Source organism: Macaca fascicularis, chromosome 11 (assembly GCF_037993035.2).
Source record: "Macaca fascicularis isolate 582-1 chromosome 11, T2T-MFA8v1.1".
In the NCBI taxonomy this organism is placed as follows: Eukaryota; Metazoa; Chordata; class Mammalia; order Primates; family Cercopithecidae; genus Macaca; species Macaca fascicularis.
The window spans coordinates 5,230,509-5,258,106 of record NC_088385.1 but is presented as its reverse complement, the minus strand read 5'-3'; the positions used below and the strand labels follow the sequence as shown (position 1 = coordinate 5,258,106).

At 46.7% G+C, this 27,598-nt stretch overlaps 1 protein-coding gene across 2 annotated transcripts; it reads left to right on the top strand.

Moving 5' to 3' along the window:
• Positions 1-4,422: 4,422 nt before the first annotated feature.
• FGF23 (fibroblast growth factor 23) lies at positions 4,423-26,876 on the top strand. Of its 2 annotated transcripts, XM_065523587.1 has the most exons (4): positions 4,423-4,635; positions 11,563-11,670; positions 24,113-24,216; positions 25,907-26,876. In XM_065523587.1, the coding sequence occupies exons 2-4, from the start codon at positions 11,571-11,573 to the stop codon at positions 26,345-26,347; spliced, it is 645 nt and encodes a 214-aa protein (XP_065379659.1). In that variant the 5' UTR covers positions 4,423-4,635; positions 11,563-11,570; the 3' UTR covers positions 26,348-26,876. The 2 variants fall into 2 exon arrangements, with proteins under 2 accessions (XP_065379659.1, XP_005569909.2); XM_005569852.4 differs by lacking the exons at positions 4,423-4,635; positions 11,563-11,670 and adding an exon at positions 17,206-17,542.
• Positions 26,877-27,598: the final 722 nt, after the last annotated feature.

Below are 27,598 nucleotides of genomic sequence, written 5' to 3'. Positions count from 1 at the left end.
CTTAGCTCCACCTCCAGGGAATGGAGGCGATATGAGTCAATAGAAAAATGGACTTCTTCCTTTTAGAGGTATACACTGGGGTCCTGATACTCTCAGCTGGAGCTTTTCAGTAGGAGGAATAAGTGAACTTTACATGGAAGCGGCAGTGGGTGAATCTCACCGTGCCCTCTTCTCAGCCACTAAGATCTCTTTTATTCCTTCCCTATCTCCTTAGAAGTCTAGCCCACTGTGATGGGGCTGGAAGGAGGGTAGAGGGAGAAGAGGCTACATTAGCTCTGCTCAAGCCTTTAGGAAAGAAGCCTTCAATCTTTCATTTATTTAAATACATGTATGCATCTCCTCCTTTGGCAATTGGAAAGGTAAAACCCCAAGGGGAGGAGTAGAAGCTTGGAGGAAAGAGATTGAGAAGAAACTGCCTTCTGTCTGTCTTTAGTCAACATTTCAAATTAGTTGTGAGACCCTTAGCATTCACACGCTACCCAGCAGAGCTCACCAGGCTAGAAGTTCCGCTCACGACAAAGGCAGCACACTCGCCGGTGACATCTACTGTACATCTTCTAGCCTTCAGGAATCCACGGCAACCAACGTTAATCCAGGAATCAGGCACTCAGGTTTCTCAGCCAAAACTCTCTGAGCAACAGTTCTTGGTCTCCTTTGTCGGTTCCTCTTCCTCCATCCTCTTCTTAAATGTTGCTATTTCTCATCCTGGGTCCTCCTTTGTTCCTCCATGTGCTCTCCCTGGATTATCTCTTTTTAAGATCTCTTTGACTATCACCTCTATGCAAACAACTCATTCTCCCATTTCTCTACTACCAGGCCTGATCTCTACCCCAGAGCCACACATCTCTTAATGAACTCCAAGTCCAACCAAGCTGAACCCTTCATCCCTTCTTCCAGTCCTTCTCCTTTCTAGTATTTTGCAGCCTCCCGGAGGCACTCGACTCTTAGACCACGGCTCACACTTCACTCCTCCCTCTCTGCTCCTCCAACCCCAAATACAATCAATCATTTATTCCCATGACTTCTTCTCTCTGAAGATCTTGGATAATCCTTTTATTCCAGCCTCAAATGACCCCGCTTTAGTTCAACCTGTTACCATCTTTCATCTAAAATATTTCAGAAATTTTCGAATTGGTCTCCCTGCATATAGTCATGTTCATTCATTGAACATGACTTTGAATTCATTCACCACACGGCTACCACAGTGATCATCTGAAACACAGGTCTAATCATGTTAGTTCCCTGCTCAAAATTTCCAGCGTGTCCTCATAGGCTCAAGGTTACAATCTAAATCCCTTCACATGTCACATAAGCTCATGTGTAATCCAACTCTGTTCACCTTTCCCCCAATTTCCCAATTTCCCAATACTCCATGCCTCCTTTTTCTTTCTTTCTTTTTTTTTTTTTTTTTTTTTTTTTTTGAGATGGAGTCTTGCTCTGTCACCCAGGCTGGAGTGCTGTGGCATGATCTCAGCTCACTGCAAGCTCCGCCTCCCGGGTTCACGCCATTCTCCTGCCTCAGCCTCCCAAGTAGCTGGGACTACAGGCGCCCGCCACCACACCCGGCTAATTTTTGTATTTTTAGTATAGACAGGGTTTCACCATGTTGGCCAGGCTGGTCTCAAACTTCTGACCTCAGGTGATCCACCTGCCTCGGCCTCCCAAAGTGCTGGGATTACAGGCGTGAGCCACTGCGCCCGGCCTCCATGCCTCCTTTTACACTGTGTTTATATTGAAATTGTTACAAATGTACCAAGATGTCACATTCTTTCATGACTCTGTGCCTTTTCACATATGATCTCTCCTTTTTTACTCTCCCCTCTATCATACCTTGCTCGTTCAGGCAACTCTTAGTCCTTCAAACCTCAGCTCGGCTGTTAGTCCCTCTGCAAAGCCCAACTTCACTTCCCCTGGCCATTTAGAGGCTCTTCCTGCTGAGCTCCCAGAGCCCTTGGAACACCTGCTCCTTCACAGCACACATCACACTTAGAGTAATTATCTCTTTAGCAGGTGCTTTTCCCCATTATATTGGAAGCTCCCTGAAGGCAAGAACAGTGTCTTTTTTTCATCCAAGTATCTCTGAATCCAGCACAGCATCTTGTATATACTAGGCACCCAGTGTAGACTCATTGAATAATTGGATAAATCTTCAGTTCACCTTACCTTGAAAGACCTTTATGGTGGGGCGGGGGAATAGAAATATGAATATGCACTTTTTAGGGATGGTTGGGTTCTTTGAGGAAATATAAGGAATGGAAGGAAATGTTGGGTACCTGTGAGGGGCCAGATACGTTGCATATGAGGTAGATGTTATATCCCCATTTTATAGACATGTTAACTAAGCTCAGAGACATCATGTAGCTTGTCCAAGATGACAGCCAGTAAGAGGACTGGAACCTTCAAATATATCACACCTCAAGTTGGAGTTCTCACATTAGGTGACACGTCAGATGAACCCTGTTACACCCCCAATGTCACCTTCAGGATCCCCCAGCCATAATGCACAGGAAACTGGAGACCTGGGCACAGTGCATTGGCTATGAGACCTTGGGTCAGTCAATAACCCTTTTTAGGTGTCCAGGACCTCACCTAGAAAAACGAAGGCAATAGGACTAGGCTTACTTCCCTCAGATTGCTGTGGTGAGGTTCAAGCAAGATCATGTGACTTTGCTTAGAAAGACACCAAGGGAGGGTGGAAGGTGCCTGGATGATTCTCACAAAGTTATGGCAAATAAGTGAATGAATTTCTCAAAAATACGAGAATACACTCAGGGGAAAAGAGTATGTCATTCTCAATGCCTCTGTACAGGGAGCATTGGGTGATGAGTTGGATGGAGTTCTTGGATTTGGGTGAAGCTGGTGGGGGAAGGCTTCCTTAATGGGGTGAGTTGGCTCAGTTCCTTGAACTTGGAAGGAAGGGAGACCCATGTTCTGAGGGAGAGAATAAAAAAGATGGAAGAGACTGTGGCACCATTAAGGCAAACCTCAGCACTGGTGGAGAACATGGCAACTTGAAAGAAAGTTAAATAAAACAGATTTATTGGCCAGGCATGGTGGTTCACGCCTGTAATCCCAGCACTTTGGGAGGCTGAGGCAGGTGGATCATGAAGTCAGGAGATCGAGACCATCCTGGCCAACATGGTGAAACCCCGTCTGTACTACAAAAATACAAAAATTAGCTGGGTGTAGTGGTGTGTACCTGTAGTCCCAGCTCCTCGGGAGGCTGAGGCAGAAGAATTGCTTGAACTCGGGAGGCAGAGGTTGCAGTAAGCCGAGATCGTGCTACTCCACTCCAGCCTGGTGACAGGGCGAGACTCCATCTCAAAAAAAAAAGAAAAAAGAAAAAAAACACAGATCTATCTTTCTTTCTGGAGCGGGGAATCTGAAATGTGAAATCGCTGAAGATAAAGAATAATCTGCCTTGAACTGCACAGCCCTGTGTGGTTTACAGAGCAGCGCCAACCCTGTGCACGTGTGTCCTCCCAACCAGGAAAGAGGCTAGGTGGGAGCCAGGGCCTCGGGTGACAGGTGGGGGACTTAGGGACACTGAGTGAGCTTCCTCTACCACATCACAACACTGGCCAAGTGGCATGGCTGAGAACGAACCCAGGCTTTGTTTTTGGTTTTTGTTTTAATTGCAAGGTCAGTGTTCTTTCCAGCACATCAAACTAAGGGAAGAATTTATTCCTTCGTTTGGTGAAAACGTATGAAGCCCCTAAAATGTGCCAGGTATCTGAAATCAGTCTGAAATAGCAGTAGTTCTCTTGGCCACCTGTGAGGAATCCTGCTGGGAGGCGAGAGGCTTGGTGGAATGACCTGAAGTTGTGATAGGAGGGTGGGGTTTAGAAAAGGGACAATAACAACAGCAACAGCAACAAAACAACAAGAAACATTTACCACATACCCAGCAGGGCTCACATGTGGGCACTTCATGTGAGATGAAGCATTATAAGTGTCATATTATTGAATCCTGTCAACAATATAATGAGGCAGGTACTATTACTCCCTTTGCCACAGATGAGGAAACTGAGGCTCAGAGAAGCAAGGTGAGTCGACAAAGACGGTACACCTGGTACAGGGCATGGTTTGGCTTCTGAGGCAGATTGTCTAACCCAGGGCCTGCATTCAACCACAGGGCTGTTCACCGTCTGCTCTACTAGAGACAAATAAATGATTCTTGCCAGGGAGAGGGCTGCTGAGGGTCGGAGACCTGCTAGAGGTGTGAGGAGGCTGAGGTCTAGCCTCTCCCATAGACACCCACCTCCTCCTGACCACGCGGCAGGAGCGTCCTGTCTGTCCCCCACCCCCACTTCTCAGCAACCCTGACCTCCAGCAGGCTGAGGGGATGCTGCCTCCGGAAGCCCCCACATCCTGCATTCTGCTGAACCCACAATGTGTCAGGCCGCCCGTCCCAGCTGCAACACACAGACGGCCGGAGCTGACAGGCTGGGGCTGAAAGACCGGCCCCTCGGCTAGAAATAGCCCTCCGAGAAGTGTGTGGTGGCTACGTGTCCACAGGGAAGGGAGGAGGCAGGGCAGGGGAGCCAAGGAGTCCCAGGATCCCGAGATAACACCAGTCCGGATGTGCAGAGTCCCAAACGTGGTGGGCTGGCCTAGGTCACCGGCTCCAACGAGGTGAGTGGGAACCAGGATGTCTGCTCCCCGACGTGGGTTGCGTGACAAGCCCCAGGCATCCTGAGAGGGTGGGCTGGGTCCTCTAGGGCAGCCTTTGAACACCCATCAGATTGGACAGCCTGTGTGGACTCTCACACACACACACACACACACACACACACACACACACGGCTCCTCTGCAGTCCCGTTTCCATTGTTCCTTCCTCGGGCAGAATCCCAGCCTTGGAAGCATGACTGCCTTCCCTCTGTTTTGGGATCAAGGAATTGAGTGGGTTCACAGGAGGAGACAGCAGCCTGGCTGAGCACTGCAGGCAGAGGAACCAAACGCTCTAACCATTGCTCCTTCGTCCTCCACCTAGAAAAGAAATATCAAATCTCGCCCTGAATAGAACTTGTTCCCCATGTACCAAGTTTCCCTCCCTCCCCTAGTCCCTGCCCTTAGCCCGTCATGTGCCCATCCTGGTGGCTTCAGTCCTGAAAATATGTCCTTGAAAACAGGGACATTCATAGAAGAGGGCTGTTGTGTCATTGACAAAGATCTGAACTCAAAGTAAGAAAACCTGGATTTGACCCCCAGTTCTGCCACATACTCAATGTGTACTCTTAGGCAAGTCACAGATTGTTCCTCAGTTTCTTCAAATGAAAGATGAGGATTCTTCATATCTCACGGGGTTTGGGGAAGATAGAATAAGAGAATGCCTGTGAGAACACTCTGTAAAAAGTGTACAGTTAGGAAAGTTATTTGCAAATGTAAGGGATGTCAATACACGTGACTTAGGGCATAGGATCTAGTCCCGGCTTCAATTACAGGTCATCTTGGGCTTGTCACTTAAACATGTCATGTTATGATACTGCCCCAGCCTGCGTCATGTAGCCCAGAGTGGGTCTGCAAAAGCACTTTGTCATTGTGGTTGTTATTATACCTGTAGCTAGTGTGTGGACCTTGGTTCAACAGCTTTCCAATCTTTTCACATCATGGCCCACATAGAAAATGAGAATGTTTTGGCCAGGCACGGTGGCTCACGCCTGTAATCCCAGCACTTTGGGAGGCCGACGTGGGTGGATCACGAGGTCAGGAGATCGAGACCATCCTGGCTAACACGGTGAAACCCCGTCTCTACTAAAAATACAAAAAATTAGCTGGGAGTGGTGGCGGGCGCCTGTAGTCCCACTACTTGGGAGGCTGAGGCAGGAGAATGGCGTGAACCCAGGAGGCGGAGCTTGCAGTGAGCTGAGATCCAGCCACTGAACTCCAGCCTGGGCGACACAGCGAGACTCCATCTCAAAAAAAAAAAAAAAAAAAAAGAGAGTATTTTTAGGGCACAGAGGCCACTCCTGACTCCAGAGGCAATCCATCAGCCCAGATTCCAGCAACTGCAGGCTCAGAGCGTCACTGTCTGTATGCCTCTCTTACCCCCATGGCAGCGTCCAGAGCATATAGTTCAGGAAGCTCTACCTTAGAATCAAAAATAATAGTAATTCCCTCCTACCCCCAGAAAAAGTGAGATTAGTTTGAGGATAGTGGAGGTCTCTAGAGACTGTAGGAATGCCTCAACCAAGACACAAATTCTTAGACATCTGTAAAGAAGGCCATATATATATTTTTAACTCTAGAAGCTTGATTTCTGGGTCTGGAAATGATAATGCTGAGGCAATAGTTAGTGCAGCCGTGACGGAAGGTTGAGGCACACAGGTTTCGGAGCTGGATCTGCCTGAAGGAACACCTCTGCTAGTTGAATCTCTGTATTCAACAAAGGCCAGAAACGAGACCCACAGAGGGGAGGGTGAAGACGGCTTCCAAGACTCCTGGCTCAACTCTTGCCACTCCATGATGTGAGTTCGTATGGGAAAGATCAGGGCTGGAGACAAAACAATTGTGCAAGAAATGATTCCGACACCTTCCCTGTAGGCGCTAAAAGGAGTTCATACCCCTGAGATGAGGGCCATGAAGTTATGGGAAGTCAAGCTCCACTACTCCCTGGGCAGTGCTAGGACTAAGGAGGCCAGGAGGGGTCTGTGTGCAAAGGACTCCTCCAGTGCCAAAGTGTGGCTTCCATGATCTCCACAGCACGCATATTCCAGGTGGCACAGACGGGGGTGAGATGCGTGTGTGGGGCAGACGAAAAGTCACCTGCTAGTCCTGAGGCAGCCTCAGAGCCCAGGTGGCTGATTCCCTTCTGGTGAGTATGTTCAAATGAATTACCGTAGTGAGGGGTGTTGGAAGGGCCTCTGTGCTCAGGGTCAGAAACCTGATTCTAATTCTAAGCTCTGCCCTCAACTTGGCCTTGTAACCTTGGGCAAATCGCTCTGGAGACCTCAGTTTTCATCTTGTATTAGGTCACTACACAAGTTGCAGTTTTTGCCATTACTTTATTTATTTATTTATTTATTTATTTTTGAGACAGAGTGTTGCTCTGTCGCCCAGGTGGGATTACAGTGGCCTGATGTCAACTCACTGCAACCTCTTCCTCCCAGGTTCAAGCAATTCTCGTGCCTCAGTCTTCTGAGTCCCTGGGGCTACAGGCACATGCCAACACGCCTGGCTAATTTTTGTATTTTTTGTAGAGACAGGGTTTTGCCATGCTGGCCAGGTTGGTCTCGAACACCTAACCTCAAGTGATCTATCCGCCTCGGCCGCCCAAAGTGCTGGGATGACAGGTGTCAGACACTGCACCCTTTTAATTAATTAATTTTATTTAATTAAAAGTAATGGAAAAATTAAGAATAATTGATTAAAAGTAACGGCAAAAACCGCAATTACTTTTGCACCAACCTCATAAAAACAGGTGAGGATGATGATCCCCAGGGTTCCCAATGTCCAACTCTTAGATTCTGTTTTCATGGCTCATACAAAGAGGAGGGTGGGGAGAAGAGACTCCTGGGTCACTCCGGTTTGGGGGCATTGGTAGGAAAGGAAGGAGAAGACACAGAGGGAGGAGGTACAAGTCTCCCAAGTTCAGAAAACGGGTGGGGTTCTGATTCAAAAAGCCCCGAAGAGGAGACCTGGAGGGGCCCTGGGTGGGGACATTGAGGCTGGGACTCTTGGTTCCTCCAGTAAGTATCATAAATGCCCTAGTCCGGCCAGCCAAAGGGGGCCTTGGCTTCACAATGACTTGTAGGAATAACAGCTTGGGAGAAGTGCCTGTCCAAGTACAGTATTTCTATGAGACAACCATTATAAACATATTTCGAAAAGTTAAAAAGCACCATTCTAATATAAAGTGAAAATACATTTTTCTTGGAGGGCGAAGAGTGATGGAGAGAAAGAAAAGAGAGTTAAGGAGACTCCTGCAAGTAAGAATATTTGTAGGGTTTCGGGAGGGAGGAAACAAATGAACAAATCTTCCACTGAGAAACCTTCCTTCAAAACTGTCCCCCTCTTCCCTGGCTGAGCTCTAAGCAGAACAGTCATAACCCTGTTCTTATCACCCAAAGTGAACCTTTTGTAAAATCACTCACACAGGCTTGGCCTCCCCCACCCGTGGGACACATGTCTTATCTCCCACAAGCTGTAGCAGTGGAGGCCAGGAGAAGGTTTCCAGGAAAAAGAGTGTGTTGGCGGAAAAGAGGAGGGGGTGAGGGGGTGAGGGGTTGAGAGGGAAGGAAAAGGGAGTTGAGGCTGCAGCTACTGATCAATGGCCTGGACTTCAACGGCCTTTGCTCTCCAGTTCTGCTACGACCTTCAGTTTTCTAGGACTCCCCAGCTGAGGGCACCTGAGGTGCTTTAGCCTGTTTTTCTCCTGGCAAAATGAGCTTCAGGTTATGGGCACCAAAGTTGAGAGAGCAAGACCATGGATTTCATAATATTACAGAAGCCATTTGTATTTCCTTTTGGGAAGCAGGGTGAAGGTTCCATGTATATATTTAGATTTGCTATTGAGGAAATCTGTTGCGCTGTCACAGGTACCTGTAACGTTACATTATAAAAATATATAATCTAATAATATGTATTAGATTAAAGGACTATGCCTTCCTTAAGTTTATACCTAACCCAGTGTGGACATTTTAAGCAAAGCAGAGAGAGAGAAACAAATCCACCAGCAGGGAATGTAACCACTCCCAGTCGCCATGGACCAGGTGGGTAACTCCTGTGTAGATGATCAGCTGTAGCTGGAGATAAAGCAAACAGTTTGGGGAAGCTGGACGACGAGACAGCATCTTACCTCCAGACAGCAGCAGCTGAGAGGAGCTTCACCGATGACTTCATCCACATGTCCCCCTCCCCAATTCAAAGATGGGAGAGCAAGTGCAAGAAAGGAGTCACTTGCCTAAGGCTGCATAGACACATCTAAAAAAAAACAAAAACAAAAAACTGGTTTTGCCATTACTTTTAATTAATTATTTTCAATTTTTCCATTACTTTCAATTAAATAAAATTAATTCGTTAAAAGGGGGCGGTGGCACACACCTGTAAACCCAGCATTTTGGGAGGCCGAGGCGGGTGGACCATGTGGCGAAGCTAACCCACATGAGAGGGATGGGCGAGAAATGTTCTTTTGTCTTGTTTTAAAGGACCGAAAGGTAACTGTGCGCAGTGAAATATATGCTGCTGTGGCACATCTCCCTGATCTGATCCTGGAATGAATAACTCCAGGCAGTGATGAAATGTTGGACACCTACTGAGCAAACACCATTTTGTTCATTTTGCTCGCCATTTTGCTGAATTTTGCTCTCATTTTTTGGATAGACTTTATTTTTCAGAGCAGTTACAGGTTACAGAAAAGTTAAGCAGAAGGCGTGAGGTCCCACATATTCCTTCTCCCTACTCTGCACACAATTTCCCCTATTCACATCTTGCATCAGTGTGGTGCCTTTGTTGTCACTGATGAAACACTACGAAGCATTGTTATTAACTAAAGTCCGCCATTTGCATCAGGGTCTACTCTTTGTGTCGTACAGTTCCACGGGTTTTGACAAATGCATAGTGCCATGTACCCACAGCATCGTACAGAAGCGTGCCACTGCTCCAAACATCCCTGTGCCCCAGTCCTTGACTTTGTGTGCCTTCCCTGTGCTCAGTTCTCCTATTGTGCAGCTGTCTCAGGCAGTGGACCAAGTGACAACTAACGACCCATGAATGACAGCGTATAGCATATCAGCCGTATTCAGCTGCAGCCCTTAACATCTTACAGGGCCATACTTACTGTGCGGGGCACTTGCCAGTGATGCTCTTGCCTGTAATTATGTCATTGGCTGATGTAATTAGCTCCTGGCTGGCTTCTCTCGTCTGCACCTGCCGTTGATTAGCCCTTTGGTTTTTCTGTTTCTGCTGGTTTCCAGCCATTCCCCCCAGCATTTTTTTTCAACTTTTATTTTAGAATCGGGGGTTCGTGTGCAGGTTTGCTACAAGGTCATATTATGTGATGCTGAGGTCTGAGGAATGATTGAACCCATCACCCAAGTAGTGAGCATAGTACTCAATAGGTAGTTTTCAGGCCTTTCCTCTCTCCTACCCTCCCCCACTAGTAGTCCCCAGTGTCTATTGTTCCCATCGTTATGTCCATGCATCCCCAGTGTTTAGCTCCCACTTATGAGTGAGAACATGTGGCCTTTGGTTTTCTGTTTCTGCATTAGTTTGATTAGGATAATGGCCTAATGCATGGCCTCATATAACGCAAAATTTTATATTACACGTTTGAAAATCGAAGCTTATTTTCCAAAGGCTTCGGTAAACTGCACTTCTACGCCCATCCTTGTCACCTTGTCATCAGCAGTCATTACCAGCTCGCAGTGGCAATATTTATAAATTAATAAGTGTGCTCTTTACAAGATCACTGAAAGTGTGGAGATTTATTGGCCATAGTGGCGGATGTAAAGACTATCCCCAGCTGAACCGTGGAGAAGCACCTCCACATTTTCTGTGGATTCGAACCCCTTTCCAGGCCTTGATGTCCCCCCCACTGCTGGAGTTCCAGGCTCCCTTGCCCTCTGGAGAAGGGCTGCCCTGAAGACAAACCCTCCCGTGGGCCTTTATTTTAGAAAGGCTGCCATGACAAAAATAAGCTGGAAATTTTGTCTCGGGGAAGAGAAATTGGAACATGTCATTTGGAGGGAAAGAAGGGAACTGGAGATTGATTCTATGGGAGGTATTTGTTCTAGACTAAAAGGGGGTAAGTTCTTGACGTGGCAGAGAACTGTGGTAACCCCAGCCACCAGTGCCATCCCATGCAGGGCCATTATTGTATGTACATGTATGTGTCTGTATATATGTATGCATGCGCATGTATATAATGGGTGTGTATATGTATATACACGTACATGTAAATATAAAGCCCTGTGGCCTGGGGAACAACCACAGAAGCCTCTGGGGCAGAGCTTGGAAGGAAATGAAGCTTTCAGAAGAGCTGACCACTCTCAAATACAATGGAATGGAGTAATTTAAAAGAATGAGGTAAAGATAGGCATACTGACCTGGAAAGGTGGTCAAAATAGACTTCAATGGACAAAGTGTGTTTATATTATATACGGTATGCCCTCAATTTTGTCTTTTAAAAGTGCGTATTTTTCTGGCTACTAGATGCAAAAAATTTTTTTAATTTTAAAATAAAAGTGCATATTTAAGTATATATATACTTAAATATATATAATATGCAGTTTAGTATTAATATATAATGTTAAACATACAGATATTTAGCAAGACATAAATATAAATATATGCATATTTTATTAAATATTTATTAATATATATTTTATTAACTTGTATTATTAGCAATATATTAATGTATTTTATTATATTAAATATAATGTGCATTTTATATATGTGCCCTAAACCTATAATTTGTCTTCGATAACATTTTACCTCTAGAGGGTACAAACTATACTGGATGTTCACTTTCTATTTATTCATTTCTGCATTGATCTACTTTCTAATAAAAACAGATTTTTAAAAATAATAGATTTTTTTCTCTCTTTTCTTTCAATTCCTAGGATATGGAATGTGTGTACCAGGAGCCGGGATCCTCGTGGAAAAGTCATCCCTGACATCCCCCAGACCTGCCCATAGGACTGTTTTGAGCCTCAGAAGAGACAATAGAAGTGAGTGTACTTTATGGGCTGTGAAGTGCTGGACAAATGCAAAGAATATTCTGCCTAGTAAATTGCAAATTCCCTGAAGATCAGGACTGTACCTTTTCATTCTCAGATTTCTCTAAAGATTTTCTACAAGGTAATAGCCATATAACAGGCTTTCCATAAAAAGTTATGTGTTGGTCGAGTGGATGCATTAAAGCAGGAGAGAATCAGATTGGCTATAGGGAAGCACGTTTTCACTGTCAAGATGACGCTGGGATGGCATTTTCAGATGAGACATAAGAATGGCACCTCTCCAGAGAACTTCAAAAAGCCAAAAAAAATTTTTTTTTGTTCTGGATGGCTTAGATATCCATCGCCCTGAACATTGGAGGTCTGGATGACGTGTAATGCTCTGAGAAAGCAAGAGAGCAGGGACACCGTTACTGAGATGGTGGAGACAGACTCAGGAGGAGTGAAGGGACAGGGAGCAGAGGCCTGCCAGGTCCTTCCAGGGTCTCAAAAAGAAAAGAAATCTGCGAGCGACCGTGAGACCACCTTCTCTCCTATCTCCCAGCTTTTTGTTTTCCTTGATTCCTCTGACATTTTTTCATCATAGATAAGGACAATGAAGTTGATGTTATTGTTTGAAAATTATTGCCAAGTCTTTACATTGAGTGAATATGATCTGGGTGAGATAATCTTCTTCAGGACCTTCTCAGCGCAGATGCTGATAAAAAGAAGTCAGGAGATGAAGGAAAGTAATGAACTTGAAGGAATACAGATTTTTTCTTTTCTTTTCTTTTCCTTTTTTTTTTTTTTTTTTTTTTTTTTGACAGGGTCTTATTCTGTCACCCAGGATGGAGTGCAGTGGTGCAATCTCAGCTTACTGCAACCTCTGCCTCCCAGGTTCGAGTCATTCTCCTGCCTCAGCCTCCCGAGCAGCTTGGACTACAGGCATGCACCCATGCTCGCTAATTTTTGCAGAGACAGGGTTTCATCATGTTGCCCAGGCTGGTCTCAAACTCCTGGGCTCGAGCAATCCACCCGCCTCAGTGTCTCAAAGTGTTGGGATTACAGGCGTGAACCACCATTCCCGGCCGGAATACAGATTCTTTTTTTTTTGGTGAGACACAGATTTATTCTTGTTGCCCCAGGCTGGAGTGCAATGGCGCAATCTGGGCTCACCGCAACCTCCGCCTCCCACGTTCAAGCGATTCTCCTGCCTCAGCCTCCTCAGTAGCTGGGATTACAGGCATGTGCCACCACACCCAGCTAATTTTGTATTTTTAGTAGAGACAGGGTTTCACCATGTTGGTCAGGCTGATCTCAAACTCCTGACCTCAGGTGATCCGCCCGCCTCGGCCTCCCAAAGTGCTGGGATTACAGGCGTGAGCCACTGCGCCCGGCCGGAATACAGATTCTTACAGATTCTTACAGGCCCTTATCTACACTAAGAGCCTTGATTCTATGAGTGTAAATGCAGGGACTAGACTTGATGCTTCCACACAGCTCCCGGGGCAAATCCTCTTGATGCCAGAGAAGGGCTTCCAGGCCAGGCTGGAGACAACAGGTTCCTCTGCCTACCATGGGACCAGCCTATCTGCTGCGTTCAGGTAGCTACCTGGGAACCAAGGACAGTGACATCCAAGCAGTACAAACCCAGGGCCTCCTCCCCGGGCTTCCTGCTCATAGCTGGTATCTGTGTTTCTCTTTGGGCTCCTAAGGTCACACTGGTTCCCAGACCCTTGGACCTGAACTGTGACGGAGGAGTGCCCTCTAGGTGCAACGGACAGGAACCGACATCTCCTGGCCTCTCCCTTCTCTTACCCACTAGAGCTTCAGAGGAGACCATGCACTGGGCTCTAGGACAGGATACTTGTCAGCACAGGGTAGTGATTTAGCGTTCAGTACTAAATTCCCTAGAAAGGCTCATTGACATCTTGACCTGCAGTTAGGCTGGACATCCTAGAAGGGAATGGGAAGTTGAGCCAGCCCCTGAAGAGGGCCTTGGTCTCTGTGTCCTGTTTCCAGTGCTTGATGTGTGGTTGGCGCTCAAAGCCTGTTTATTGGTAAGTACTTTAGTATCAGCCCCGTCTGGTGTGGAGAATAAGAATCTCCCTGGTGGCTTTGAATAAAGTACAGATAACTGGCTTTTGCTCCTGCAGATTCAGGAGGTCTAAGATTAGTCCTGGGGCAATTATGGCTTTAAAGCTCCACAGGTAATTCCAGTGAGCAACCAGATTTGGAAGCCACTGGTAGGGAGTTCAGCCAGGAGCTGGACGTTCTGCCGTCTCCGTGTTCCAATGAGCAAATCCTCAATTCCACTCTCAATGTTTCCCCATCTCAAATGGGCAGAGTTAGTCTGAGATTCTTGTGCCTTCCTTTACTCTCTCCAAGTGGGAAATGCTGCGTCTCCTCCCATCCTCTTTAAAAATAAATCTACTCCTCCGGACTGGACTCTGCCATTAGAGCCACATGCTAAGCACACAGGGCTTCTTCTTGGAAGACAGCCTTTGGATGTGGGTAAAGCTGGCACACGGCTCTCTTTCCTCATAAGACAAGCCGAAGTGGCCACGGAGGAGCCCCTTCCTCAGTCCCTCCAGGATCTAAGGGAATGACCCAACGGCTGTGGACTTACCCCAAGACACCTGCGCTCCCTCTCCATCATGCTTGGCAGGTACTGGGGAAATCCTTTCCTTGTGTATCCTACAAAGCTCCCTCAGTTCTCTCATTCCCTCAAAGCCCTCCTTGACCACAGCGTCCACCCACCATGACGTGTGTGTGTGTGTGTGTGTGTGTGTGTGTGTGTGACACAGCCTCGCCCTGTCATCCAGGCTGGAGTGCAGTGGTGCAATCTCTACTCACTGCAATCTTCACCTCCCAGTTCAAGTGATTCTCCTGCCTCAGCCTCCCAGGTAGCTGAGATTACAGGCGTGCACCAATACACCCAGCTAATTTTTTGTATTTTTAATAGAGACAGGGTTTCTACTCAACAGGTTTTAGACAGGGCTTCACCACGTTGGCCAGGCTGGTCTCGAACTCCTGACCTCAAGCGATCTGCCCACCTCGGCCTCCCAAAGTGCTGGGATTACAGGCGTGAGCCACCACGCCTGGTCAACCTTTCTTTCTTTGTGAAGGAGCTTGGTAAGAAAGTGCAGGCAGCAAAGCACTCCTCTGTTACTCTCTCGTAAACCCAGGCCTTTACCCGGGGTGAATCTCTAGGGTACATAGTGCTTGTCTCCCCAGGGTTGTTTAGAAGATGAATGACATTAAATGTGTATGTATAAAGTAGGCTTCTTTAGTAATGGCCACAGAATGGTTTATAAATATAGTACCACATCTTCACTAATTTGGTCCTAGTAATGAAGCTCCTCCCACACAGTGCCTTGTATTGAACAAAGATGTTCCCCGCTTGGTTACACTGCAAGCCCCTGGAGAAGTTAGTCCTGCTTTGTAGACCTTCGCCCTCCCTTTCATCTCGTACACGGAGAAGGTTCTCAATTGCTGCTGATTGCTTTAGAGTTACTTCCTATCGCTTTACCTTTCACAGCCAGAAGAAGAAATGCAGGGCAAATGTTCCTAAGCGATTGGCATCTCAATTCTCAAAGAAAGCTAGCTATTTCTTCAATTAGCTAAGACGTGGCAGGATATTTATAATCCATTCTGTGGCCATTAGCAAAGAAGACTGTTTTACATATAAACATGTCATGTCATACTTCCTCCATTCAACCCTGGGGAGACAAGCACCATGTGACCTAGAGATTCATCCTGGGTAAAAGCCTGGGTTTCTAGAGAATGACAGAGGACTGCTTTGCCACCTGCACTTTCTTACCAAGCTCCTGGCTCTCATGGCTTTAGCTCTAGCATGTTGTGTGGGTTTGGACATCTTGAAAAGTGCTTAAGAGGTCTTGGGTCCAGACCTGGATTCAAATCCAACCTCTTCCACATGTTACCTTTCTATCTCTAGGCAAGTTACTTAAACCGTGTGCATCGGTTTCCTGATCTATATAAAGAAAATAAGAGCATCTCCTCAAAGAGTTATTCTGAGGATGAAATGGGTGACCACAAGTAAAGTGCTTAGAGCAGTAAGTGGAACAGTAAGCTCTCCATGAGTGTTAGTTGTTGCTGTGATTCGTTGGAGAAGCAGCCTGGGGAAGGAGAAAATCCTGTCCTGGCTCTACCATTTATTTGCTTTGTGCCTTTGACATGGAAAAACTGAGATCTCCATTTCTTCATGTAAAGTATTAAAATCTTGATAATGCATGGTGTGCCCCTCTCACAGAGTGGCAGTGAGGTTCAAATGAGCTAATAGATGTGAAAATGCTTTGTAAACTATAAAAAAAAAACTGCACAAATGTAGGGTAACAGATGCCATTTCTTTCTGTCTATACCTGTATGCTTGCACTCATTTTGTATTACGGTTACTTATTTTTATCTGCCTCCTGCATTAGATTTGAGCTCCTCGAGATAGGAATCACATCTTGCTGTCTCCTATATCAACTTGTACGTGATGTCTAGCTTGATGCCTGTACATGGCATGTACTCAGTACATGGGAAATTGGAAGAGGAGCAATCTCCTTGGGTATTTTTTCGGGTGTATGTTGCAGTAGCTTGCTCCCCTTTAGACTGTGCGTGCCAGGACTATTCCCCCCAACATGAGGTGTAGCTTCCCAGAGGGCGCACTGTGAACAGCATCTGCAGGCAGGCATCCAGCACCAAGCTGAGCACTCATGTACAGACACTAAATGTGGGGACACCCTGTCCTGAGGCTCGGATTCCCGGTGCTCAGCCAGCAGCCTTTCCAATCCCCATGAGGTCTCTGAACGGGTCTCCTTACTCCTGGAGAGACTATTCATTTAGTTGTCCTCGATAGTCCAAACTAGGGAAACTGAGAAATTGAAACTTGGCATGTTCAGCGAAGTCCAAACTAAGGACGCTGAGAAATCGAACCTTGGCATGTTCAGTGAGCTCAAGACCTTGCTTCTTTTTCTTCCATTTCAAAATCTTCCCAAAATGGCAACTTTGGTTTTTGTGCCCCTGCTCCCAGCTCCCATCTTTCACGAATTGGGGGTTCTCAGAGGATGCCATCTGCCTGACGGTGTCATGTATCTCTATATCCTACAAGCTAGCCACCGAATCCTGCTCATAGATTAAGCACTGATACATACTTGCTGATTGGAATTTAAAGAAAACCAAAATAAGTAAACTCGACGGGAGATTAATTGCCTGGGAGTCGGTTGACTGCTTGACTGAAGCTGGATTTTTTTTGGGAACCGCTGGCTGCCTTCGCATTTCCTGATGGACGTGGGACAGGTCAACAGACAGCCCAGAGCGGCAGATAACTTTTGCCCACGCGTCATTCATTTTTTTGGAGCGTTGGCTTGAAATTGAGGGGGGTGTGTGTGTCTGGAACCGACGTGCCTTCCGTGCGCCTCCGGGGTCTCTGCACTCTCTTTCAATGGGCTGATTACAACACAGAGGATGTGGACAGCGGAGTTTTTCCTGTTTGATGTCACACTGCTACCCTTTAAAAGTCTGATGGCAAAAAGGAGGGAATTCAGTCTAGGATCCTCACACCAGCTACTTGCAAGGGAGAAGGAAAAGGCCAGTGAGGCCTGGGCCAGGAGAGTCCCGACAGGAGTGTCAGGTTTCAATCTCAGCACCAGCCACTCAGAGCAGGGCGTGATGTTGGGGGCCCGCCTCAGGCTCTGGGTCTGTGCCTTGTGCAGCGTCTGCAGCATGAGCGTCATCAGAGCCTATCCCAATGCCTCCCCATTGCTCGGCTCCAGCTGGGGTGGCCTGATCCACCTGTACACAGCCACAGCCAGGAACAGCTACCACCTGCAGATCCACAAGAATGGCCACGTGGATGGCGCACCACATCAGACCATCTACAGTGAGTAGGACTTCAAGCTGGGAAGAAGGGGTGCGCCCCTGTTGTCCATCTACAGGGGGCTTGGGGAGGTTGGGGACTAGACTGGAGGGCTAATCCAACCCTCCAAGCTTTCTGCCCAGGAACCACTTATTGTCTGTGTGTGTGTGTGTGTGTGTGTGTGTGTGTGTGTGTATTTAAATCTTAGGGGAAGATTCTGTCACTCTCCTAATTAGTATTTGCTGGTTTTTCTAACATGCATACTTTTTGTTTAAACTAAAACCCTTCCCACAGTAGGAGCCATATTCCCTTTGCCCCATCAAAAGATTCAGAAAATATACTGAAAAAAAGCAAGGAGTCTAAGAGAAAAAGAAGCCAGGCAGATCAACAGACACTAAGTTTCAGCTCCTGGACTTCAGGCTGGGTTAACTAGGCAGGTTGGAAAGAAGATTCCCAGGTCATACCCAGATTGTAATAGATAAATCTGGGGGCTCTTTCCAATTCTGGCCTTATAAAAATTCTTGGAAAAATGTATTAAACACAGACCGTCCAGGAATGTTGTCTTGGTGAGAATGGCCAAGTATACAACCCATCCACCCATTCATTTGTCCATGCATCCATCCATCCAACCTTTAAACTTTAACAGGTTTAAAGGCTGTTTCAGATACTCAGGTACCCCGGTACCCAGTACGCATTGGTGATTCTTCTCCGTGGAACTGAAAGGTGTCCAGTCAGTAGCAAGTCAAGCTAGTTAGAAACTTATTGGCAATGTGAGACAACTGGAATGTTTTTAAAGATCAGGTTTGTGGAGAATTGGATCACAATCCACAATAATCAATCCATTAGCAACGATTCAAATGAGGGCCACTTTGTGCGCACCTATATAAGGGGTAATGTGGTGGGAGCAGGGATATTGAAAAAGACTGGATCTTCTATTTTAAGAAAACATGTGAATACCTCTGAGAATATATAAAAATGCAAAGTGATCCAATATAGCTCAAATTAAGGGAAAGAAAAATTAGTTAGACAATCTCTAACTAAAGAAAACATAGGAATTATGATTTGCCTTTTATTGTTGTAATAAGTTAATTATTTTTGCTGTGACCTTGCTGTGTGTGAGGCATTTATTCTTCTAGGAACCAAAGGTCCTTAAACCTGGTTGCAAGATATATAACATGCAAAATTAAGTTGCAAGATATATGACATGCGAAATTGACAGTTTAAACCTCCTCAAGTGCTAGATGCATATTGATAGGAGATAAAAGGAGAGAGAAAAGTTCTCTCCAAATACCAAACAGGTTCCAGAACTCTAGAGGATATACTAAGACTCAGGAGTCAACATCTTGGAAACCAAGTGTGAGTCTCGTGGCAAAAATTTCAATTAAATCTGGATATACTTGATGAACCCCAAGTGTTGTTCATTTTATTCAATGGATATTTAACAGGATCTACAATGTGCCTGGCATTCTATCAAGCTCTGTGACTGAAAAGTAAGACACAACCCCTCAAGGACCTTGTGGTCTGTCGTCCTGCCTTGTCAGCCAGCTCACTACCAGACTTTAGGAAATGCGACTTTGCGCCTCTCATGGAGCGGCCACTCTTACTCTGATTCAAGACTCTATGTGATTTAAAATGCAGAATAGTAGATGATGGTAAATTGTTTTGATTCTCTTAGATGGAAAGGGCGGCATCCAACTAGAGAATGTTTACACAACTTGTCTCGAATCCTGGAATCCCATTGCTGAAAGGAACTCCTTAAAGACGTTTCCTCCTGAACAAGAATTAGGGTAGAACGGAACAGGCTGGCTACGGTGGGGAGTGAGTGTGAAGAGTCGACCTCCTGGGCTGGCATTCTGAACTGTAGACCTTTTCCTTGAAAACCCACCTCGTATCAGGCCCCAAGGGATCATTGAGTGCTAGCTGAATTAAAAGGATTGAGAGGCAGCAAAACAAATGGAACTGACTTCAGATCTTTAAAAACAGAAATACGGTTTTGTTTTCTTAGACACAGGCACTAGCTAAACATTGCATCTTTAAAGAGTTAAACACGAATATGGGGAGGGGAACTTAGGGTCAGGGGAGTGGGAGAGAGATCTGCCTTTCCTAGTCTATGTAGATAACTTTTTGTACTGTTCAATCAGTTGTCACGTGTATTATGGGGGGGAAAAAGTGCAGGAAAAAAATTACACAATACAATTAAAAGTTACCCAAAAGAGGCCAGGTGTGGTGGCTCATGCATATAATCCCAGCACCTTGGGAGGCCAAGGCAAGAGAATCACTTGAAGTCAGGGGTTAAAGACCAGCCTGGCCAACATGGGGAAACCCTGTCTCTACTAAAAATACAAAAATTAGCTGGGCGTGGTGGTGCGTGCCTGTAATCCCAGCTACTTGGGAGGCTGAGGCAGGAGAATTGCTTGAACCCAGGAGGCGGAGGTTGCAGTGAGCTGAGATCACACCACTGTGCTCCAGCCTGGGCGACAGAGCGAGACTCCGTCTCAAAAAAAAAAAAAAAAAAAAAAAAAAGTTACGTAAAAAGAAAGAGGAAAGATTAATGCACGTAGATAAGAATCACAACTAATTAAATGTCTGGTGAAGGATTTGTAATGACCTCATCAGTGACTGTTAAGCAATGTTTTTACACTGACGGAAACCTAAAATGTGAGGGGTATTTTTTCCACTCCTAATTATCCATTTCTAGTGAATTCTGGTTCATCTTATTATTTTGCTGTGAGAAATTCTTAAGAGTTGAGTGCACGACCCATCTTTGGGTCATTGGACTTGACAAAATGAAATTATCTCCTGCCTACCAGATTCTTCAAGCTCCCTTGGGACTCACAAGCGCTGCTGCCAGGTACCCCTCTGATGTCCCTATCACCTGTTTCATGAACAAGGCCATCCTCTGACTCCCCTTTATCCTCATTATATGGAACCAGCAAGACAGAGATGTTTATTGCCCCTGGTAATATCACATCCTAGATCCTGATATTTTCACTTCCTCCATCTTCCCCACAGGAACTTTCTTTACTTGAAGCTGAGTTACCGTTGGGCTCCTCAAGCCTTCTTCATACATTTTTATTTTGAGGTGCTCAAAGCACTTCACTGCTATCATCTTATTTATCACTTACTGGCCACAAGAGTAGAACGGAGTAGATAATTTCCTACTTGTATAAGCAGAGGTTGAGGCAAAGCGGTAATAGTAAAACTTACTAGCATTTAGGAAGCACTTTCTAAAAGATAAAAACATTATCTCATTATGTCTTCAAGAGGACCAAATGAGGTAAGTAAATGTTTCTGCCATCCTCATTTTATATGTGAAAAAACGAGAGTTAAAGAACTTAAATCACTGGCTGAAGGTCAGACAGGGAGTAAAAGACCTAGAGGACATCTTGACCCCAAATCCCACGCTCTTCCAAGGTCACACGCATGCAGACAGCTCCAAGGTCACACGCATGCAGACAGCTCCAAGGTCACACGCATGCAGACAGCTCCAAGGTCACACGCATGCAGACAGCTCCAAGGTCACACGCATGCAGACAGCTCCAAGGTCACACGCATGCAGACAGCTCCAAGGTCACACGCATGCAGACAGCTCCAAGGTCACACGCATGCAGACAGCTCCAAGGTCACATGCATGCAGACAGCTCCAAGGTCACACGCATGCAGACAGCTCCGTCATTGAAGGCAAAGTCCATTCAGCCTGCTCAGCTCCAACAGGCGGGGCGGGGGGCTCCGGCAGTCAGTGGTTTGTGCCTTCCTTCTGCAAAATTGTCCCGTGAATCTGTGCAGACTGCGGAAAGATGCCTTTTGAAAGCGCAAAGGAAAGAAACCGTGACTCTCACGTTTTCTACACTTTCACATTGACTCACACTGTTTGACGGAAGAGTCTGTGTCCCTCTGTACCAGCTGTTCCCAGTTCCTCAGCCACTGCCAGAGGTTTTCTAGGGGGACTGGCTCTGGAGACCGGGACCACATGGGCCATATGCACTGCCCACACTGACCCCAAGCATCAGGCCAGCACGCCTGTCAAGGCCTGGGCCCGGCATAAACAGCAGGTCAGAAGACGCCACGTGATGTCCTCTGTTTGTGCGACACTTTCGAGTCACTTTTACCACCATTATCCCAGTTGATCATCACCCTATGAAGTAGGCAGGACAGCTATTGTTCTATTTCACAGCTGAGGAAACTGAGGCTAGAGCAATAAGTTGCCCAAGACTGCAAGGTCAGCAAGTGGCACAGTTGGGACCAAAATCCAAGTTCCCCGGTTCTTGGTGCCTGGCTCAGTGCCTCTTCCCTGAGCCCTCAGCGGTGCCGCGACTCCTTGTCCTCACTGCCTGCAGCATGTATGTTAGCATTTGATGTTGTCTTCTCAGACTCTTAGTGATTTCTGCTGGAGGCTTGCTACCGCATAGTAGGAAGATGTCTCAGACCTGAGTTTCACTCCTGCCTTAGTTTCCTTATCACTTAATTAGGATATTGCTGCTGCTACTACTAATAATAATTAGTACTAACAATATAACATTTGTTTTGAGAATTTAAAATATGTAAAGTGCTTAGAGTGCAACCACTCAAAGACCATTACTAAATGTAATTTTTTCCCAATTAGACTGAAAAGTCTCCAGAACAAAAATCATTTCTTTCACGTTCCTTATGTTTCTCCAAAGGTTTACCACAAAACTAGCCATACATTTGAGACACATAGGCAGACACCACTGTGGAGGAATTTAAGCATCCTTTGTGCCTGTCATACCCCAGTCCACCTTCTGGAAGCTTCCCTCAAGTTTCTCCTCAGCCAAACTTTCAAACAAATTAACTTCTCTCTTTGGCCCTCTTCCTTTCTCACCTTTCTGGGGCTTGTCTCCACTCTCATTCCCTCTGTTCCATTTCATTCCAATTTCAGCCCCTATCATGATTTCTGCTGAGCTAGTATCGAATTATTGCTGCTTATTTTCCTCAAAGGTCCTTGTATTGAGCCTGCATGGGATGGGAGAGGAGCTTTGGGCTTTCAATCACCCCAGGAGGCTCCATCACTTGCTAGGCACAGACATTGGGCATTCACAACCTCTCCAAGCTACAGTTGCAGAAAAGGAATTTGAATCCCTGCATGGGAGTCTAGCTGCCTCCCTGGGGGCTGTGAGGTCAGATGAGATGCAGCTGGAAATTTCTGTGATAGGCAACCGGAAGTGGCCCCAAAGACCTAAAGTAATGATTTTTAACAGAAGATGTCAGGTAATTAAACAACATTTGGGGAAGAAGTCTTGCTGAATTATCACTCATGTTACACTAGTATATGGTCTAATTGTGCCTTTGCCACAAAACAGAAAGCACACTTAAAGCCGTTATCAATTACTTAAGAGGTAGGTCATGTGAATGGGTTTCAGACTCTTGTCAGAGACTAGCTTTTGAGAGGGGACACTGAAAGTCTATGAGGGACTGTACCTGGAGGGGTCACCACCAAGTGAGAAAATGACAACCAACCCAAGAAAAGCCCAAGAAGAAAATTCCATCCATCACTGGTATTGATTCAACATAAACAGTTATACTCTCTGCTCCTAAGTAGCTCACTCTAACGAAGGCGCTAGATAGGTAAACTCAGTTAAAGCAAGGTAAATGGAATACATGCTGTAATAGAGGCGAAGGCATTGTCCTGAGGAGCTGAGAAGAAAGAACAACTGATTTTGAATAGAAAGATGAGGAAAGGCTTCATAGAGATGGTGATGCCTGAGCCTGGTCTTGAAGAATGAGTGACTTCAATAAGTAGAGAAGGAAGAGGGAGATCAACTCTAACACCGTTCTGTACACATACTGGGTGTTGACTGATTAGTATTAGATGATTACACAGACATCCAGGTGGAGAATCAGACTCTGTGGACAAGCTGGATCCTTGAAAGACATCTCAGCATAGATTTAAAAATCACAAAATAGAAGGCATGGAAGAATGTAACTATCACCACAAACATTCAAAGGCATTAGTAAGGCAAAAGGGAAAATAGGTAGAGAGAGAGAAACATGTGTTCAGCACAGGTAGAAGAATGCCAGGAGCTCAGAGTGCCCCATACAGGCAGCAAGATGAAGCAGGAGGTGAATGACTGTATACGTGCTGGGGGCAAGAGAGAATGTCAGAAGCAATGCTGAATATGTAGAAATGAGGCTGAATTTAGGGGTGTGGAAGTCATCATCACCCTTAAAAATCAATCCAGGGCCGGGCGCGGTGGCTCAAGCCTGTAATCCCAGCACTTTGGGAGGCTGAGACGGGCGGATCACGAGGTCAGGAGATCGAGACCATCCTGGCTAACACAGTGAAACCCCGTCTCTACTAAAAATACAAAAACTTAGCCGGGCGAGGTGGCAGGCGCCTGTAGTCCCAGCTACTCGGGAGGCTGAGGCAGGAGAATGGCGTGAACCCGGGAGGCGGAGCTTGCAGTGAGCTGAGATCCGGCCAATGCACTCCAGCCTGGGTGACAGAGCGAGACTCCGTCTCAAAAAAAAAAAAAAAAAATCAATCCAGGGAGGTTTCATGAAGGTGGGTTTTCAGGAGGTGCTTGAAGGTGGGAACTGGATGCTCAATGAGTCTGCCCTGCCTGGTTTTCTCCATAGGTGCCCTGATGATCAGATCAGAGGATGCTGGCTTTGTGGTGATTACAGGTGTGATGAGCAGAAGATACCTCTGCATGGATTTCAGAGGCAACATTTTTGGATCAGTGAGTTTCTTTTTTGTGTTGGTCACCATACGCAAACAATTAACCTAATTTCTTTGACAGGACATAGACTTTTCTAGCTTAACAATTCCATATGCAGTGTACCCTGGTGACCTGTTTCCACTGATGCTTCATGCGGTCCAGGTATTGAATGCTCAGGTTTAATAGCTGGGGTTTGAACTTAGGCAGTCTGGCTCCAGATCCCAGGCTCTCAGCCCCTAGTCTGCACTGCCCACTGGAACCCATTTTTGGATCTAGCACAGGACCTGGTATGTAGTCGCAGGTCCTCGAGTCATGTCAATTCACGTTGTAAAGTGCATTAGAAAAGGGTGAAAAGCCATTGGTGTCTTCTTGGTTCTGGGATTAGCTGTGACTTTAGGTAAATCTCCTCACTTCTCCAAACTTCAGCATTTTCACTTGGAAAAAGTGAAGTGGAATAGACCACGTGACCTGTGAATCTCCCTCCAGTTAAAGATTTTTAATTAATAACCCCTGCCCCAATTGTGATCGTTATTCATTCGGATTGGTAAGCAAAGGATTTCCCAAACTAAAGGCTGTTGGCCTCTTTTCAAGGATTTTGAGATAGTCAAATAGTAGGACTGCTTATCTCAGGATTCTCTTACCACCCCTCTTGCCCACGAGAAACTCCACAAGAACAGAGACTTTCTGTTTTGCTTTCTGCTGCATCCCAGCCCCTACAATAGTGTCTGGCTAGAGTAGGAAAAAAAAAAAAATCAGTTGAACAACTGTTGAAATATAGGTAACTAACTAAACATCTCTTGAACCCATCTAGGCACGTAGACAGTCCTGGTCTGTAAACTGCTTACTTTGTGGAGTTTGAGGATTAAAAGAAATAACATGCAGGCCCGGCGCGGTGGCTCAAGCCTGTAATCCCAGCACTTTGGGAGGCCGAGGCGGGTGGATCACGAGGTCAGGAGATCGAGACCATCCTGGCTAACATGGTGAAACTCCGTCTCTACTAAAAATACAAAAAAAAAAACAACAAAAAAAACTAGCCGGGCGTCGTGGTGGGTGCCTGTAGTCCCAACTACTCGGGAGGCTGAGGCAGGAGAATGGCATAAACCCGGGAGGCGGAGCTTGCAGTGAGCCGAGATCCGGTCACTGCACTCCAGCCTGGGCGACACAGCGAGACTCCGTCTCAAAAAAAAAAAAAAAAAAAAAAAAAAGAAATAACATGCAAAGGCCTTTGTGGAGCACTCAGTAAAACCCAGTACTAGTGGTAGAGGATTCAAACCCAGCTCATCTGTCAGCAAAGTTCATGTCTCCAATCCCCTCAGTGCCCTCATTCATGTTTGACCCTACAAACTCCATCCCCTCTCCTTTCTCCAGCAAGGAGACAAACCCAAGCCAATTTTCAGCCAGCAGAGACTTGGAAAAGGTAGAGGGCGGGAAGGAGGAGGTGGTGCCTACTCCAGGAAAACCACAGGCCAGGCCAGCCCGGGCCTCCAGGCAGTAAGCGCAGGCCCCAGTAGTCTAGTCTCTGAAAGGGGGAACTATAGTCAGGGCTTGAGCATTAATCAGAACCACTTGACCCTAGCAGGGAACAAAGGGGTGAAGGCTCAACACCCTCAGCCGTTCAGGACTTCAGGCCGGCTGGCACAAGCGTGTGGCCCCAGGAGGAGCGGGGGTGGTGGTGGGCCAGCCTTCACGTGGCTCGCTCTTGCCCTTCCAGCACTATTTCAACCCGGAGAACTGCAGGTTCCGACACTGGACGCTGGAGAACGGCTACGACGTCTACCACTCTCCTCAGCATCACTTTCTGGTCAGTCTGGGCCGGGCGAAGAGGGCCTTCCTGCCAGGCATGAACCCACCCCCCTACTCCCAGTTCCTGTCCCGGAGGAACGAGATCCCCCTCATCCACTTCAACACCCCCAGACCACGGCGGCACACCCGGAGCGCCGAGGACGACTCGGAGCGGGACCCCCTGAACGTGCTGAAGCCCCGGGCCCGGATGACCCCGGCCCCGGCCTCCTGCTCACAGGAGCTCCCGAGCGCCGAGGACAACAGCCCGGTGGCCAGCGACCCGTTAGGGGTGGTCAGGGGCGGTCGGGTGAACACGCACGCTGGGGGAACGGGCCCGGAAGCCTGCCGCCCCTTCCCCAAGTTCATCTAGGGTGGCTGGAAGGGCACCCTCTTTAACCCATCCCTCAGCATAGCAGCTCTTCCCAAGGACCAGCTCCCTTGACGTTCCGAGGATGGGAAAGGTGACAGGGGCAATGTATGGAATTTGCTGCTTCTCTGGGGTCCCTTCCACAGGAGGTCCTGTGAGAATCAACCTTTGAGGCCCAAGTCATGGGGTTTCACCACCTTCCTCACTCCACATAGAACACCTTTCCGAATAGGAAACCCCGACAGGTAAACTAGAAATTTCCCCTTCATGAAGGTAGAGAGAAGGGGATCTCTCCCGACATATTTCTCTTCCCTGTGCCTCTCTTCTTTATCACCTTTAAGCAAAAAACAAAACAAAACAAAACAAAAAGCAGTGGGTTCCTGAGCTCAGGACTTCGAAGGTGTGGGGGAAGAGGCGATCCAGAGATCCCAGAAACTTCCCCACTGCCCTGTGCATTTATGTTACATGCCCCGATCCCACTGGCATTTGAGTGTGCAAACCTTAACAACTGAACGGGGCAAGTTGATGAAAACACTACTTTCAAGCCTTCGTTCTTCCTTGAGCATCTCTGGGGAAGAGCTGTCAAAAGACCAGTGGTAGGCTGGTGAAAACTTGACAAGTAAACTTGATGCTTGCTGGACTGAGGCGGGAATCATAATAGAAAACTCAGCCTCCCTACAGGGTGAGCACCCTGTGTCTCACCGTCTCCCTCTCTGCAGCCACAGCCAGAGGGCCCAGAATGGCCCCACTCTGTTCCCAAGTGGCTCATGATACAGCCTCACCTTTTGGCCCCATCTCTGGTTTTTGAAAATGTAGTCTAAGGAATAGCTTTTATATTGGTTCATGAAAATCTACCCTGCTAGGATTTGCTTTTCAAAGTGGAAATAAATTCCAACTCTCCTAAGAGGCATTTAATTAAGGCTGTACTTCCAGGTTGAGCAGGAATCCATTCTGAACAAACTACAAAAATGTGACTGAGAAGGGGGCCTTGAGAGACTGGGGCCGCTCTGGGTTAGGTTTTCTGTGGACTGAAAAACCGTGTGCTTTCCTCTAAATGAAGCGGCATCAAGGACTCAGGGGGAAAGAAATCCAATAATCAGGGGATATGTTGTAGAAGTTATGAAAAAGCAACCACATGGTCAGGTTCTTGACTGTGGTCTCTAGGGCTCTGCAGCAGCAGTGGCTCTTGGATTCGTTAAAACACTCCTAGGCTGACACATCTGGGTCTCAATCCCCTTGGAAATTCTTGGTGCA